Source organism: Lampris incognitus, chromosome 2 (assembly GCF_029633865.1).
Source record: "Lampris incognitus isolate fLamInc1 chromosome 2, fLamInc1.hap2, whole genome shotgun sequence".
Classification (NCBI taxonomy): Eukaryota; Metazoa; Chordata; class Actinopteri; order Lampriformes; family Lampridae; genus Lampris; species Lampris incognitus.
In genome coordinates, this window is record NC_079212.1 from 116033715 (window position 1) to 116051459 (window position 17745).

A 17745-nucleotide genomic window follows, 5' to 3' on the forward strand; every position below is an offset into this window, starting at 1 on the left:
CTTGCTGCATGATCCACGTTCTCTTGAGATTCAGTTCACAGACAGATATCCTGATCTTTTCCTTAAGAATTTGCTGGTATAATTCAGAATTAATTGTTCCATCATTGATGGCAAGCCGTCCTGGCCCAGATGCAGCAAAACAGGCCCAGACCATGACACTACCACCACCATGTTTCACAGATAGGATAAGGTTCCTATGCTGGATGCAGTGTTTTCCTTTCTCCAAACATAATGCTTCCCATTTAAACCAAAAAGTTCCATTTTGGTCTCATCCGTCCACAAATTTTTTTTCCAATAGCCTTCTGGCTTGTCCATGTGATCTTTAGTAAATTGCAGACGGGCAGCAATGGTCTTTTTGGGGAGCAGTGGCTTTCTCCTTGCAACCTTGCCATGCACACCATTGTTGTTCAGTGTTCTCCTGATGGTGGACTCATGAACATTAATAGTAGCCAATGTGAGAGAGGCCTTTAGTTGCTTAGAAGTTACCCTGGGTTCCTTTGTGACCTGGCCGGCTATTACACGCCTTGCTCTTGGAGTGATCTTTGCTGGTCGACGACTCCTGGGGAGGGTAACAATGGTCTTGAATTTTCTCCATTTGAACACAATCTGTTTGACTGTGGATTGGTGGAGTCCAAACTCTTTAGAGATGGTTTTGTAACCTTTTCCAGCCTGATGAACATCAACAATGCTTTTTCTGAGAAATCTCCTTTGTTCTTGCCATGATACATTTCCACAAACATATGTTGTGAAGATCCGACTTTGATAGATTCCTGTTCTTTAAATAAAACAGGGCAGCCACTCACACCTGATTGTCATCCCATTGATTGAAAACACCTGACTCTAATTTCACCTTCAAATTAAGTGCTAATCCTAGAGGTTCACATACGTTTGCCACTCACAGATATGTCATCATTTTTCTCAATAAATAAATGACCAAGTATAATATTTTGTCTCATTTGTTTAATTGGGTTTTCTTTATCTACTTTTAGGACGTGTGAAAATCTGATGACGTTTTAGGTCATATTTATGCAGAAATATAGAAAATTCTAAAGGGTTGACAAACTTTCAATCACCACTGTATTTGTTGTAATAGATTTTAAGAGTTTACCTGCATTTTATCACAATCTATCACATTTTTCTGCATTATGAAACATGTAGAAGGTGATGGGGTTTTTTTCCCTCCTAGGTATCTCTGCCTTGCCAGCGTCCACTGCCCTGGGCCCCCTCACTGGCTCACCTGTCCTCTCTGCTGCCACCAATGCTTTGAGTACTCCTGTGCCCACTGCAGCGAGTGCACCTCAGTGATGGCATGGTCACAGTGTTCATGTCTCCCAGCCACCACGACCACCAGCCTGGGGAGAGACAACAGGTGCCACTCTGCCAGTCCACGCCACCTTAATCTCAACTCAGTCTGACTGCTCCTTGCCATAGGTCCAGCAATGCCAATCTCCCGGTGGTGATGTCATCAAAATAAAACTTTGTTTCTTTTTCCCCCTCAAATGAACATGTTAACCTGATATATGAAACAAAGGTTCTGTGTATCTTACATATAAAGACAGTTTTTTTTGTTGTTTTGTTTTGTTTTGACCCCTTAAGCTGTAGTGATAGTGAGTGTGTGTGTGTGTGTGTGTGTGTGTGTGTGTGTGTGTTGTGAGAGATTGCAGATGAGTGTTTGTTCATGCTGGGAATGAGTATCATCTACAGATGATCCAATTTCACATCCTCTTTTGTTTTAGTTTGAACTTCCAAAAAGACACTTATAAAAAAGGTACTTAGCCAAGGGCAAAAACAGAGATGCTAGCTACTTGGACCAAAGGAGCACAGTATGTATGATATACTAATGCAATGCTATCAAAACCAGAACTGGCAAGAACACCATAGGTAATTTCCATATTTAAATCTGTGTAAACACCTAATGGAAGACTCAATTTCACAGCATTTTGGAAGTGTTTGGTGCTTTTCTGTGCTCCAGGTGTATGTGAACACTGATGCCGCCTCACTTAATACTGGAAATGACACTTAACCCCTTTGTCTGCCAGAAGAGTTTTGTCCTTTTTTTTACTAAACCAGATAACTAGTCTTCTTTTGATAAATGACCCCAAGTCATACCATGTAAGTTTTGTGGCTAACTTCTTTTATACTGAGATGCCCTTGACTGCTGGATAAGGGTTCATTCATACTTTAAATGGTCTGATGATGCTAGTGTTGTAATACATCCTTGAGGCCAAGGGAAAGGTGTCCATCCAGGTTCATCTGAAATTAATTTTTTAAACATGCTGCTTTCCAGTTTCTTGGACTTATTCAAGTCATGTTCCTTGAATTACTTCAAAACATAACCAAAGTTTGCTCAATTGCTTGGCAAGAGAAGACTGACCAAACTTATAGGGAAGTGGGTTCCATATAGAGACTCTGGTGACTAGTTGATTTAATCACATGTAGTTGAGTTAAGTGTGGTCAGTGCTTCGAGAAAGACGTTTTTATTTCTGTTTTGTTTTTTCTAGATGAGTAAGTTTTATGTTCATTGAAGTATTGGCTTTCACTGACATTAAGGGAAGAATTAAGTTCATGAGGTTGAAAAAAAATTGAAGGGTTAAATTCTCCTAATGTTAAAAGTGCCAGAGACCGAAAAGGTAAGGTTTAAATCCTGCTGTACATATGCATCTTTTTTCCGTTTAAAACCTGAAAATGCAGAGTTCCAAACATGTATACATTGACCTGGAGCTATATGAGTCCCAACATCACTGTATATATTTTTATGTCCTTATGTAGGCGATCTGTATTTTAAAACATTTGTGTAAATAAACACGTGTTTTATTTATCAAGTAAATGATCCACTGCTTTGTGCTGATGTTTACGCAGACTGTGGTCCAGTGTTTTTTACTGTCTCATTTCCCCTAATTTACCAATAACAGTGTTGGTATCATGGTTACAATTATCACAGTATAGAAAAGTAAAAAAAAACAAACAAACTTTATTTACAATTTCACTGACATAAAAATAGAATAAAATCTACCTTTAATACCCCATTAAGATTTAATATGTATAATAAATCAAATAATTAAAATATCCCTGGTGTAATTGCACTATTATAAAATAAAATAGTTTCTCATCAATCAGTGATGCTGAGTTGACAGTCAACTCTCTGGTACTTCAAAGTGGTGACATTCCTCTTAATGATGGTGCAGCAATCCTTACTATGATGAAGCCTACAAAATGGGGCAAAATGCATAAAAAATAAGCTTAGAAAGCCTCTGATCATTGCAATCTTTTTTTCTTTTCTTTTTTTTTTTAAGTTTCTCTATGGAAGTACTCTAGCGGGCCTACCTTTTCAAACATAGCTCCCTGTCTATTGCCTCCAGAGACTTTCCCTTGGTTTCTGGCAGCATGAAGTAGAAGAAAACCCCGGCGGCCACAGCAGTCATCCCATACAAAAGAAATGTCCCCGATAGACCGATCACATCTGTTGACAAAAACAAATTACACCTGACTTTGCTCATTGCCATCCCGCTTGGCACTAGCACAAGAGATCACCACATGTGTATCTAGTAATAGAAACTACAACCATGAATCTGGTCATCTCTAATGGCTGCAGTATATGGACTGTTCCAGACAGGAATTTTGAGGCGAGTTCAGGGAAGGTCACACCTACTTACCAATGACGTTCAAGAAAGAGAATGTAACCAGCAGATTGGCAGCCCAGTTGAAGACATTGGTGAAAGCAAAAGCCCTTCCCCGGACACCGGCTGGAAATATTTCACTTAGCAGCAACCAGGTCACTGGTCAAAAATAACACAAAACAAAACAGCTGGATATTTCAACTTCAACCACCTACCAGAACAAGTGTAATTCTGAATAACATTATTTCTACTATTCTGATGTTAAATCTAAACTCAGTTCTTAAACACAAACTCTAAATAAAAACATCCCAACTTTAAATTAAACACCATGTCATGTGAAATACGAACTTGGTCCAAATCCAATGGCGTACGCGCTGACAACAGCCATCATACATATGACAATGAGCCAGTCCACGGCTCTGCCCTGTAAACTGGGGGAGGCCATCGGCGGGGGGGTGCTGGCCGTTTCAAATTGATCCATGGCAGGATGTGTCATCCCTCCAAACGCTTCGTCAATAAGGTGTCTATTGCTGCCATCGGGAGACAAATCAAATGCTGACCGATTGGTGGGGATCAGATGAGGTAAGGAAGCGTTTACGACGATGTCAACAGACTCGCAAGTCCTCGTGGCATTGAACACCGAGTGTCCACTGAGAAGTCCAATGGCTGCTAAGCACACTGCCATAACAGAGCACCCACCGATGAGCAGCGGCCGCCTTCCCACTCTGTCAGCAAACATCATGGCAATCAAAGTGGCCATTACTTTTACTGCGCCCAAGCCCACGGACGCCAATACTGCTGAGGCATTGCTCTGAAACCCCAACGCGTGAAAGATTGTGGAGGCATAGAACAACACATTGGGTTGGCCTGTGAACTGCTGAAAGATTACCAATCCGAGGCCGATGATAGTCCTTGTCCTCATGTTGTCTTCCTGCTGGAAGAGGTACGTGATTTTGTACTGCATGTTTCTGTTAAGTCTCTTGGGGTTGTGTTTTCCATCATCTACTTCCTGATTTTCAGGGTATTTTCCAGCTTGAGGTCTTAAAGGTTCTGTAGAGTTGGATGGAAGAAACCATATCGAGGCAAACTGAACCAAAGTTGGCACTATGGCTAATCCAAACATATACTTCCATCCTTCCCTGATGTCGGATAGGATGTAGTTGATGGCGTATGCTGCAAGAATGCCCACAGTGATCCCAGCTTCATACAGAGTCACCAGCAAACCCCTGCGGTTGGGGGTGACCATCTCGGACACAAAGATGCAGCAGGACATAGAGGATATGCACATGGCGAAGCCCACTGTGATCCTTCCCACCACTAGAGCCAGGAAGGAGCTGCAGACCAGGAGCAGGCTGCCAGCCAGGATCAGGACATTGCTGATGAGGATGGAGTTCCTCTGACCATGGCGGTCTATTAAACAGCCACCTATGAGGGAGGCCAGAAGGGCTCCCACCAGAAAAGCACTGACCACAGCCTCCTGTTGGATGCAGGAGAAGTTGAACTCAGTTTTCAGCTGGAGCAAGGCGCCTGATATGATGCCCAGCTCATAGCCAAACACCAGACCTCCCAGTGTGGAGACCCCACTAGCCAGAACCAGGATGGAGCAACCTGAGAGAGAGGAAAGGCTTCCATGGTTAATGTCAGTTATAGCGCATACGAGGAGTTTTTTTCTAATGATTTATCAGTCAGTGTAATTTTGGTGCTTCTATATGACCGACATAATCAAACAAGAACATCAGTGAGAAGAATGATCCCAAATGGTTGTCTCAGAGTCGTATTCCCCGCAAAATTTGACGAAACGATTTACGGTATGCAGACGGGATATAATATATCACCGCTCCATATTTTGAAAACAGCTGTTTTTCCCAAAACACCATTACATCGCTCAGTCTTCTCTTCAAAGCAAATGTACGAGCTACCAGAGGATGAATGGAGGCGATGCTCATGCAAAATTAAGTCGTTCTTCTGCAAAACAGCCACTTTTGTCCACTTGGGGTGCAGAAGGTCAGCAAAACTGATGTAGTTTACTACATCTTGAGTGACTTTAAAAAGTAGTGAAATGATTTTCAAAATGGCATTGTTAAAGATGATGAGTTTTAGTTAAATTAATGATATTAAAGCTTCATTTTTGATGAACGATACAGATTCAGCCTTCCAGTCAGTTTAGTTACCTGCTCCTCAGATGTACGGGTAAATCTTTGATGTGCAAAAGTTATTAACATATATGCGAATGACACAGACAAACCCGTTATTCCCATTGGATAGTATAATTATATTTTCCATACACTATTGTTGTATGTGGAGAAAGTTTACTATCAACATAACATTATTTTGTGATATGATGAACTTTGGTTTCCTTGGCAAACAAAATCAATTTAATTTCATGCAATGTTATCACAGTAAAAAACAGTCAGAATATCAAACATGAACTTTGGTTGCTTCATAGTAAAACTATCGGTACTTTACAGTTTGTCAGTTGTTATTCGTACAAAACAGCTGTAAAATTTCAACATGCTGAAATAACTTACCCATGGTTTAGGTCGTTTTGAAGGTATGAGTGTTTTAATATGAGAGTCAATGCTCAATTTCATCTCTTGCGAGACATACTCTGCAAAACAGAAGGAAAAAAGATCATAAAACGTAACATAGCTGCAGTGTCTGGTGCTTTCTGTGCCCAGGAGGATTCTGCTCTGTTCTGGCTCATGAACAAGCAAAGGAGGCACGTAAGAGGAGCACTGCAGACCTGTAGCCATGACAACTATTTTGTTGATTACCACAATGTAATCAAGGAGACCACTTGAGATTGGCTCAGCCAAACAGCCTGCCTCAGCCCATCGGCCCAACACAGCTCTGTTCTTTTATTTCACTTAAAGTGGATACACGATGCTCCATCATGTGATAACGATGAAGCAGCGAACAAAATAAATGCACACGGCCTCGACTCGTGAGTTCTCAAACAGTCGTATTTTCAAGAACCCATGGCTTTCGAGACTCACTGAAAAAGTTATGACAACAGCAGAATGGTCAGACACCATATGCTTATTACACGTCTCGGTTTCCCAGATATATTCTTCATACAGACAGTCAGACTTGTTATGCTAATGGATAAGATGCCTCACGGAGGGAATTGATGTGCATTTTCTGGTACCAAATTGAAAAACATTTCTCATTTGTAGGGGTCCATCAAAAGTAAGTCTCAAGTCAAGTCAAGTCAATTTTATTTGTATAGCCCAGTATCGCAAATTACAAATTTGCCTCAGTGGGCTTTACAGCAACACAACATCCTGTCCTTAGACCCTCTCATCCTGTTCATTACTGAAGCAGTGGCTCCAGATTCCACAGCTGGATGAGATCACTTCCTCTACTTCTGTAGTTTCAGGTTTTTGTATTGTTGTACATGTCAACAGTTTAGGGATAAATTTGGCAGTACACTCTACTACTACTACTACCACTACTACTACTACTACTACTACTACTACTACTTTCAGCTGCACCCGTAAGGGGTCACCACAGGGGATCATCCGTTTCCATCTCTTCCTGTCCTCTGCATCTTCCTCTGTCACACTAGCCACCTGCATGTCCTCTCTCACCACATCCATAAACCTCCTCTTTGGCCTTCCTCTTTTCCTCTTCTCTGGCAGCTCCATATTCAGCATCCTTCTCCCAATATATCCAGCATCTCTCCTCCACACATGTCCAAGCCATCTCAATCTTACCTCTTGCTTTGTCTCCAAACCGTCCAACCTGAGCAGTCCCTCTAATATACTTGTTCCTTATCCTGTCCTTCTTCATCACTCCCAGTGAAAATCTTATCATCTTCAACACTGCCACCTCCAGCCCCGCATCCTGTCTTTTCGTCAGTGCCACTGTCTCCAAAACATACAAAATAGCTGGTCTTACAACCACCTTGTAAACCTTACCTTTAACTCTTGCTGGTAACCTTCTGTTGCAAATCACTCTTGACACTCTTCTCCCCCTGCTCCACCCTGCATGCACGCTCTTCTTCACCTCTCTTCTGCACTCCCCCTTACTTTGGACAGTTGACCCCAAGTATTTAAACTCATATGCCTTTGTCATTTCTACTCCTTACATCCCCACCATTCCACTGTCCTCCCTCTCATTCATGCATATGTATTCCATCTTGCTTCTACTGACTTTCATTCCTCTTCTCTCCCATGCATACTTCCACCTCTCCAGGCTCTCCTCAACCTGCACCCTACTCTCACTACAGACCACAATGTCATCCACAAACATCATAGTCCACGGAGACTCCTGCCTGATCTCATCTGTCAACCTACCCATCACTACTGCAAACAAGAAAGGGCCCAGAGGCGATCCTTGTTGTAATCACACCACCTTGAACCATCTGTCATTCCAGCTGCATACTTCTCTGCCACTCCCGACTTCCTCATACAATACCACACACTTCCGCAGACTTGGAATAACTTTTGACAGCAACCTGTCCTTTGAACACCACATCAATCAAATCACCACAACTGCCTTTTTCCACCTAAAAAACATAGCTCGTCTCCGACCATCACGCTCCTTCTCTGCTGCTGAAACCTGGATCCATGCCTTCATCACATCCAGAAGTGACTATTGCAGCAGCATTCTCTACGGCTCAACATCCAAAGTCCTAAACAATCTCCAGTACATCCAGAACTCTGCTGCTCGCCTGCTCACCCACTCCTGCTCCAGTGACCACATCGCCCCTGTCCTTCAGAACCTCCAGTGGCTCCCTATCCCACAACTGATCCAAGTCAAAGTCCTTCTACTCACTCACAAATCCCTCCATAACCAGGCCCCCTCCTACCTCACCGACCTGCTCCACTACCATACTCCTTCCTGCAGCCTTCGCTCCTCCGATGCCAACCTCCTGTCTCCACCACACAGGACCAAGCACCGGAGCGGGGGCAAAAGAGCCCTAACCCTAACCACTGACCCAATTGGACAAGCCGTCCCCAGTTAACCGGTGTTTAGTCTGAAATGTGTCCCAGAAACTAGTCCAACTCAGGAACACGTGCGCGCGCGCACACACAAACACACACGCACACACCATATCGCGAGCGATGTCAGATGAAATAAGACATGCACTACTTATATGACTGGGTATCAAAACATTGTCGGCATGTTCGTACCAAAGCGGACCCGGTATCATCGGTCGGTATGGTTGTACTCACCGCGTTTTGAAGGCGGTTTGAAGATATCCGCTGGAAATCCTCATCTGCACCAACCACACACACACACACACACACACACACACACACACACACACACACACACACACACACTCTCTCTCTCTCTCTCTCTCTCTCTCTCTCTCTCTCTCTCTCTCTCTCTCTCTCTCTCTCTCTCTCTCTCTCTCTCTCTCTCTCTCTCTCTCTCTCTCTCTCTCTCTCTCTCTCTCTCTCTCCCTGCATCAGGAAGTTCTGCACTACGTGGCAGCAGCGTCTCGAATTGCAAGAGAAACTTATTTGCAAAGTTTGGCGCGGCAGGACGACAAACGTTCCCCCGCAGATGTTAAGAGGGTACTCAGGAAAGTCTCCCTGCAGCTCCGGATAAAGACAACACAAGCAACGACTTAATGATGACGACGACGCTCAGATACCACGAATTAAACTTTAATTACAAGAGGGCGTTTGTTCAGAGACGGAGGAAAAGATATCAGTTAACTAAAGAAGACATTATAGTTATTATTATTGTGTTATTTATTTTACTTCACTGTACAATGTGCAGGGGTCAACCTATATGGATTGTAGATAAACATAGATTTTACAATGGTTATTTCACCAAAGCGTTTTAAAATATTCTCCCGTGTGGGTGACTTTAATGCTGCATTCCCCGAACTCTAGGTGGCAGTGTTCACAATACAATTGTGGAAATAATCGGGGGGGGGGGGCAATGCAAAAAAAGTATCAATTTGTAAACAAGAAGACAGTAATAAATGTTTTAATTGGCTGTAAGAAATATGAAAGAGTGACAGACGCCTGAAAATAGTCCAATTTAGGGGAGAGCAGAATTTAATACTGATATGGTTCTGAAGTTGAATACAAAACAGAAAGCAGAACTCGTCATTGCCAATATATAACACATGTAAGTTAAAAGCTTGGTTCGGTGTAAAACCGTAAAGAGCAGGACACTTTTAAACATAAAACATGCGACAGTAACACTACAGTGTATACAAAGTCTGACAATACACATTAACAATTTACAAGACTACAACAAAGCGCGGACAACAGGAGTGTACACAGTAACAGTGAAAACCATGAACCTGTGAGCACTAAAAGCCATCGCAGCCATGTTGGAGTCTAGCGCCAAGTCCCAAATACAATCACAAACAGAAATTAAAAGAATTTGAGGGTTAAAATCATGAATAAACGGTAAACAGCGGGAGCAATTGTAAAGGCCAGTCTACACTCCAGACCAGTCGGTGGCGGTAGTGCACCCTGTTGCTGTTTGCCGAGCGCCGACACAAGACGAGAAGAACCGCAAACATGGCTGCGGAGCAAGGTGTGACTACTTCAGAGTTCCTGAATGAAACAGATTTATTAAAACAAGGAGCTGAAGCCCGTGTTTACCGGGGTGTTTTCCTGGACAGGCCGACCATAGTAAAAGAAAGGTTTACTAAGCGGTACAGACACCCGGTTTTGGACGCCAAACTCACACATCGCAGGACTGTGCAGGAGGTGCGGTCGATACTTCGCTGCCGGAAAGCAGGCGAGTTGAAAATAATTAGGAGTCGTTTGTACACTAACTTAGCTTTCAGTTGAATTTCTAGCTTCAACATACATACAACTTAGCTTTGACACCAGCATGTATTTAAGATTTGGCAATCTCTACCATAAGAATGATTCCTTGATAAGGGTTTTCTTGTGGCCTTTCTCCTCATTCGGGTCTATGGTCCAAGGAGAGACGGTGTCGTATTGTACTGTTTGTAAAGCCCTTCGAGGCTACCTTGTGATTTTGGGCAAACTTGAAGGCGAGCAAACTTGTAGCGGCCGATCCCACCAAATCAGCTGAGCGCTTTAAGAGTTGGACAGCAATTCAACACCGTCTTCGGTCGTCTCTCAGTAGTAGTATTTTATCAGGATGAAATTCAGATGTTGTAGTCATAAAATGCAAAACCCTTGTCTAAATGAATGAGAATATATTATCTGAATTGTTTTGAAAAACCGAGGTTTGAAATGTTTCATGGAGTAGTATTTGAAATATTTTTGTCTTTTTAGTCAAAACAGATTGTGTTTGTTCATTAATTTAACTTGGATGATGATAAGCCCATGTTATGCAGGTAATTCCAAAGGGTTTGCTTACGTTTTGTTGACACTATATATATATACACATCAATATCTTATAAAATTCCCTATGATTATCATGATAATGATTTTAGTATTACTAATAACAATACATTTTATTTTTATAGCACCTTTCATACACTAAATGCTGCTCAAAGGTGCTTTACATCATAAAGAAGCAGACAAAATAAAAGCTGGTTACAAAATGACTGAATAAAAAAAAGTTTAAAAGTGCATTTAGAGCAACAACAAAAAAAAGTCAAGTAGAAAAACCAAGGATGTACGTAATAAAAATGAAATTTAAAAGTTTGAAAAACAGAATTGGAAAGTGAAAATGACTCAAGAGCATGTAAAATCCAACAGATGGATGTAGGCTAAAATTATTCTAACTCCTTCAAACTCGATTCTCAGGCATAGCTACTCCGGTGGTCTACTTCGTGGACTACACCTCCCACTGCATCTTCCTGGAGGAAATAGTGGGCTCTGTCACGGTGCGAGACCACATTGCATCCCATCCTTCTTCAGAGCAGCAGCTGGAGCTGCTGGTGGAGAGGATTGGCCAAATCTTGGCCAAAATGCACGATGAGGACGTCATCCACGGAGACCTCACCACCTCCAACATGCTGTTGAGGAGTGGCATGGAGGACGGAGAGATGAACCTGGTGCTGATAGACTTTGGCCTGAGCTACATTTCTGCCCTGCCTGAAGATAAGGGGGTAGATCTATATGTGCTGGAGAAAGCCTTCCTTAGCACCCATCCCAACACCGAGGCATTGTTTGAGAAACTGCTGAAGAGTTATACAGCGTCATCCAAGAAGTCCTCTGCTGTCATCAAAAAACTTGAAGAGGTACGGCTGAGAGGGAGAAAGCGATCCATGGTGGGCTGATGGACACTTGTGTGGATTATATGGTGGTGTACAGGAACAAAACATTACTGTGCTTTCCCTTGGGTTTTAAGGGATCACTCATTTATAATACACAAGGAGGAAAAGGATTGTTGGCTTTAAACCAGTGTCACAAAAGATTTTTTTTTATAACAATGACCTTTTTTATTAGTGTTTTTTCAGGTCATTCTTGATAAAGGGCACTGTATTGGGATTTGGCCCAGATAATGCTAAAATCAAAGATTTGCAAGTCATTGAGCGCTGAGGATTATTACATTTTTCTTTTCCAAATGGCATGTACTAGTGATTTTGCTTGCATGCTGACCACATGCTGCTCCCGATGCTAATGAGCAAAAAGGCATGTGATAGTTTGAGCTTTCCTGTGACACTAGTGGAGCACCCATTGGAGGGTGCTAGTAAAGACTGATTTGTCAAAGTTAACCTTTTACAACCGCTCCTAACACTGATCCCTAACTGAGTTTCCGATAAGAAACAAAAACATTCAAATTGGGATAAAACTATGTTTTTGTTTTGCACTGCAGAGGCAAGAGTATAACATTCAATTATTACTGTTTTGGATTTGTGAAGTTCTTTTGTAGAGCAAAGGTCAAAGTTCTGTGTTTGTCTTTTGCACATTTTTTGTTTTGGGTTGTACAGGTGTTTCCCTTGAGCAGTTTTACCGTGAGGGTGTTGAAAGAAAAAAAGCCAGGATTGCTCAAGTGTGGTTAATAAAACGTTTTTAGTGAAAATTGTATTGTAGCTATTCTTTCACCCACTACACGTGCTGCACTGAACTTCAAAATAACATCTCTATATTCTGACCTGTGATTCTTTAGGTAAAACTTTTCTGAGACCACAAAGAGAATTGGCCCCTTTGCTGGCAGTTGTGGCTCCTCACTGCTCGTTTGCTAAACTGCCAAGGCTGTACAGTGGGCTGTGCTGCGGATTGAATGGTACATGATTGCTAAACATTAAGTGTATGTATGTAGTACAGTGTATGTATACTTTTTTAAAATACTTTGACTTTAAACATACAACAGCACAACACAGAACAGTACACAATAACCACCACCCCAGACAGTTATACAACACATCCAAAAAATAGAAATAATTCAATAAGATTAAATAATAATTTAAAAAATTAAACCTAAATTTCCATAGAACATGCATGTTAATTAAGCAAAATATTGCTTCCAGAAGCCGTATCATGTTGTGTGTCCCATAATTTGGGTGTTGTGTTGCTGTAAGCCCACTGAGGCAAGTCTGTGAATGTTCTCATTCATCCAGGTCATGGTTATACCAAGTCCAGTTGCACTCGATTCAATTCCTTTGGAGAGACCCACCCAGGCAAATTTGTGAATAAAATTGACTTGACTTGAGTCTTCCACTCAGAAAAGTGCTTACCCTTAGAAGTAAGTTCTTCAGGTCTGCAGGTAAATAATATAGAAAAGGTGAGCAAACCTTCAGAAACAGCTCTTCTTTTCCTTGTAATCGTTCATGGTGGAGGGTGTTAAAAGGCTCTGTACCAGAGCATAAAACCTGACGAGAAGTCTTTGATCGAATTGTGCAAGACGCACTTTCGAGCAATTAATTCTCAAGAACTTCTCAAGGAGCTGAAGGAGCTCCTCAAGAAGTTTGCAGTGTGGTACAGGAAGATGCAATTCCCTGGAGGGAAGGCTCGAGTGGAAACACCAGGGTCTTTTTTTAATATCTATTTTATATATCCCATTAAGTACCTTGGAAATACATGCCCAGAATCTGGAAATTAATTTACACTTCCAGAAGCAATGGAAATAGGTCCCCCTATCAGAAAGGCACTTAATGCATATAGGAGAACTGGAACTATTTATTTTGTGCAAGATAATGGGTAAGATTGCAGCCTGAAGAATCTTGTACTGAGTCTCCCTCAGTGTGTTACATGTAAATGTGGATCTGATCAAGTCTATAGCCACCTGCCAATCATCTTCAATATTTTCAGTAAGTAAATATCTTTCCCATTTACGAGAAATATTTAGCAACTCAAGAGGAACCGAGAAGTGAATAAAATTATGATATAAAACGTTTTCCATGTTGGCTCTCCAAGATACGTCACTACAATGGAGGTTAACAGAAAAGGAGGTAACCTGAGAAGATACAAAATGCCTCATTTGCAGATATCCAAAGAAATGTTCCTTGGGAATATCAAATGTCTCTTGTAACTGCTGGAAGGACAGTAGAGCACCCTCTTTAAATAAGTCATCACGGACATGAATCCTCTTGTCTTGCCAAGACGAGAACACAGTTGAGCCGGTGCCTGCAGGAAAGTCAGGATTTTGGGACTATAGGGGACAATGATGATTTCACATTTTTCCTTCCCAGATATTCAGTTATATCACACCAGACTCTGATAATGTTGTATGTAACAAGGTTACAATTTACTTCTGAATTTATATTATTTGTGTCACAAGTGACCAGACTCCAATAGGAGTGAGGAGCGCAAACCCAGGAATCAATGTCTCTCTTAAGGTATGTATGTAACCATAGCCAGAAGTAGTGTGCATGACAGGCCCAGTTGTAAAATGCCAAATTAGGCATAGAAAGGCCATCCATATCTGTAGGTAGATGAAATATTTCAAGTCTCTGTCTAGGTTTTTACCATGTCAAATAAATTTAGAAAATGCCATTTCAAAGTCCTGGTTGATTTTTTGGGTAAGTACAGGGGGAGGGAGCATCTATAGGGGATATAAAGTTCAAGGGAAGATATTCATCTTAATGCGACTGATTCGCTCAATCAAGGATGGTGGTAGGCCATGCCATTGCTCTTGGTCTTTTTTAATTGATGCAGAAGGCAAAATTAAGTTTCCACAGATCCTTTAAATCTGGGGGTACTTATATTCCCAGATATGTGAAACCGGAAACTGACCATTTAAAAGGAAAATTGTCCAATTGTCCTGTTATTCAGGGTACCTAATGGCATAGCTTTGGATTTACTAAAATTAATCTTGTAGCCAGATATGTTACAAAACTCACTAACAACTGTCAGGATAGGGTCAGGATAGCCAGAATTAGCTAAGGGTACAACAACAAAAAAAAAGATTTTATGCTCCATGTTCCCCATCATTATTCCTCTTACACCGGGATGTAGCCAAATATTTTCAGCTAACAGAATGCTAAGGCAAAGAGGAGTGGGCTAAGTGGGCACCCATAATGGGCGCCTCTTGCCACAGGAAAAGGTTCAGAGTGCCATCCATTAATTATGACATTTGCTGTTGGTGAATGATTTATGATTCAGATCAATTTAAGGAAGTCTCCCTCAACCCAAATCTCTCCAGTACGTCAAACAGTTTGTCCCACTGGACCCTATCAAAGGCCTTCTCAGCACCTATGGAGATAGTCAGTGCCTTCCGTTTCTTCTGAGTGGTAAACTGCACAATATTCAAAAGCCTTCCTCACATTGCTGGTTGAGTAACATCTATGAACGAAGCCTGTGTGATAAGAGTTGGGATTAAGTTCTCCAGCTGCCTGACAAGAAGTTTTGAGAGCAGCTTGCTGTCAACTGAAATTAGACAGATAGGTCTGTAGGAGCTACATGTCAGGAGGTTTATCTTTCTTCAGAATGACAGATATTGGTAAGGTTTAAACATTGGGGGGAGACAACCCCAGCTGAAGAAATCCAAATACATAGTATATGTGAGGGGGCTTAATAGCATCATACTGAACTTTTTGTAAATTTCAGGGCGGAACCATCCAACCCGTGCTTTACCTCCCTTGAGAGTATGTATGACTTCTGAGACTTCTTCCTTACTAACTGGCTTCCATAAGTCAATTTTTTGCCCATCACATAGAGACAGGAACTTTATCTTTTTAAGAAATTTCTCTCTAGCCTCACCAGAATATGCATTCTGAGCTATAGAGGTCTTTATAAAATAATCTCATTATTTTATTTATATTGGCTGATTTGAGGTGCCTAGACCCATTCCTATCTATGAGAAGGGATTACATGTGGATCAGTTTTACCATGAGCAAGACATGCAAGTAACCGGCCAGGTTTATTGCCTGATTCAAATAACCTGTGTTTAGCCAAAAAAAAAGAAAGAAGCATTTCCGCATTCCTGGTTAAATAGCTGATTTAAAGCAGATCAGGCTGCATCCAGTTGTTTTGCCAGAGAACTATTGCAAGATAGCTTGAATTGGGTCTCCATACTATGTACTGTCGTTTCTAAATCTAACTGTCTCTTAAGAGCATCTCTTTTCTGCGCTGGCATAGTGATAGTATGTACACTTTTGAGGATGGAAATCCACGTATGAATCGAGACGGGTCTCTGTCTGGTGGACAAAACGGGGCTTCTCCAGAACAACACATCTCTACTGCCACACATCATGACTGGCAAAAGAAGGCACTTAAACCTGCAGAATCACAATACCTGTTGTTTACAAAGCAACCCCTCTGGAAGTGTTTGGTATAATTCTCCTCCTTCTCTCAAACCAGCTCCTTTACTTCATTTTATCAATTAAAAATTTTAGTTCATATTTGTCAATGCACTCCGCCACAGGAGTTGATCCAGAGGTGGTTTTGTTTACACGTTACAGTGTAATTATTGACCATGCAAGTTGAGGAGAGCCTGGAGAGATGGAGGTATGCACCAGAGAGAAGAGGAATGAATGTCAGTAGGAGCAAGATGGAACACATATGCGTGAATGAGAGGGAGGACAGTGGAATGATGAGGATGCAAAGAGTAGAGATGACAAAGGCATATGAGTTTAAATACTTGGGGTCAACCGTTCAAAGTAATGGGGGGTGCAGAAAGAGAGGTGAAGAAGAGAGTGCACGCAGGGTGGAGTGGGTGGAGAAGAGTGTCAGGAGTGATTTGCAACAGAAGGGTACCAGCAAGAGTTAAAGGGAAGATTTGCAAGATGGTTGTGAGACCAGCTATGTTATATGGTTTGGAGACAGTGGCGCTGGCGGAGCTGGAGGTGGCAGAGTTGAAGATACTAAGATTTTCGTTGGGAGTGATGAAGAAGGACAGGATTAGGAATGAGCATATTAGAGGGACAGTTCAGGTTGGACGGTTTGGAGAAAAATCAAGAGAGGCAGGCTTGAGATGGTTTGGACGTGTGGAGGAGAGATGCTGGGTGTATTGGGAGAAGGATGCTGAATATGGAGCTGCCAGGGAAAAGGAAAAGAAGAAGACCAAAGAGGACGTTTATGGATATGGTGAGAGAGGACATGCAGGTGGCTGGCATGACAGAGGAAGATGCAGAGGACAGGAAGAGATGGAAACGGATGATCCGCTGTGGCGACCCCTTACGGGTGCAGCTGAAAGTAGTAGTAGTGTAATTATTGACCCTTGACCAACTCAGAAAAGTCTTAACTCATTTTTAGTTTTTGTCATTTGTCTATTTAATATTTATGGCTTTCACTTAGCATTGGATTAAAATGTGTGCCGGAGGTTTGTTTATATAGTTATATAGTGTTTATATAGTGAAGCAGCACTCCCTCTGCTGGATGAAGAGTGCTTTAACACCCCTTTGTTTGGCGTCAGCAGACATCCATCCATCCATCCATTATCTGAACCGCTTATCCTGCTCTCAGGGTCGCGCGGATGCTGGAGCCTATTCCAGCAGTCATTGGGCAGCAGGCGGGGGGACACCCTGGACAAGCCACCAGGCCATCACACAGCCCCCCCCCCCCCACACACACACTCACTCATACCTAGGGGCAATTTAGTATGGCCGATTCACCTGACCTACATGTCTTTGGACTGTGGGAGGAAACCGGAGCTCTGGAGGAAACCCACATATCAGTCAGGAAAAAGAATATCATGTTACACAGCATGCATGCTGATTGATAGTGATAGCAAATAGTAACCTACTGCATTACATGTATCGTTTGCCAGGTCAGGTGTGATAGATGTTATGGACACATGACCAGTCAGCCACATTAAAGTAAAATAAAAGACAAATGGAACCTTA

General features: G+C 42.0%; 3 protein-coding genes across 4 annotated transcripts in view; 2 read left to right on the forward strand and 1 right to left on the reverse strand.

Moving 5' to 3' along the window:
- The window catches only part of LOC130134288 (casein kinase II subunit alpha), a 53973-nt gene extending 51152 nt beyond the window's left edge, over positions 1 to 2821 (forward strand). For both annotated transcript variants that reach the window (XM_056302200.1, XM_056302201.1), the window contains one exon: positions 1187 to 2821. In XM_056302200.1, the coding sequence (XP_056158175.1) occupies positions 1187 to 1305 (119 nt within the window). In that variant the 3' untranslated portion in view covers positions 1306 to 2821. The remainder of the gene's footprint in view (positions 1 to 1186) is intronic.
- A 169-nt stretch (positions 2822 to 2990) lies between these two features.
- On the reverse strand, positions 2991 to 7571 carry slc2a10 (solute carrier family 2 member 10). Its single transcript, XM_056275266.1, has 6 exons — positions 7538 to 7571; positions 6146 to 6225; positions 3966 to 5225; positions 3654 to 3776; positions 3325 to 3460; positions 2991 to 3206 (listed from the first exon to the last, which is right to left on the reverse strand). Exons 2-6 carry the CDS (start codon positions 6147 to 6149, stop codon positions 3110 to 3112), a joined length of 1620 nt encoding a protein of 539 aa, XP_056131241.1. The 5' UTR covers positions 6150 to 6225; positions 7538 to 7571; the 3' UTR covers positions 2991 to 3109.
- A 2540-nt stretch (positions 7572 to 10111) lies between these two features.
- tp53rk (TP53 regulating kinase) lies at positions 10112 to 12609 on the forward strand. The gene is made up of 2 exons (XM_056275013.1): positions 10112 to 10334; positions 11321 to 12609. Exons 1-2 carry the CDS (start codon positions 10112 to 10114, stop codon positions 11794 to 11796), a joined length of 699 nt encoding a protein of 232 aa, XP_056130988.1. The 3' UTR covers positions 11797 to 12609.
- Positions 12610 to 17745: the final 5136 nt, after the last annotated feature.

Bases quoted from the DNA above. Each gene is read 5' to 3' on its own strand.
- tp53rk (XM_056275013.1), top strand. From the start codon at position 10,112: ATGGCTGCGGAGCAAGGTGTGACTACTTCAGAGTTCCTGAATGAAACA. The intron at 10,335-11,320 runs GCGAGTTGAAAA...CTCGATTCTCAG, and splicing joins ACTTCGCTGCCGGAAAGCAG to GCATAGCTACTCCGGTGGTC.
- slc2a10 (XM_056275266.1), bottom strand. The intron at 3,461-3,653 runs GTAAGTAGGTGT...TTTTGTCAACAG, and splicing joins CTCTTTCTTGAACGTCATTG to ATGTGATCGGTCTATCGGGG. The intron at 3,207-3,324 runs GTAGGCCCGCTA...CCCATTTTGTAG, and splicing joins AGGGAGCTATGTTTGAAAAG to GCTTCATCATAGTAAGGATT.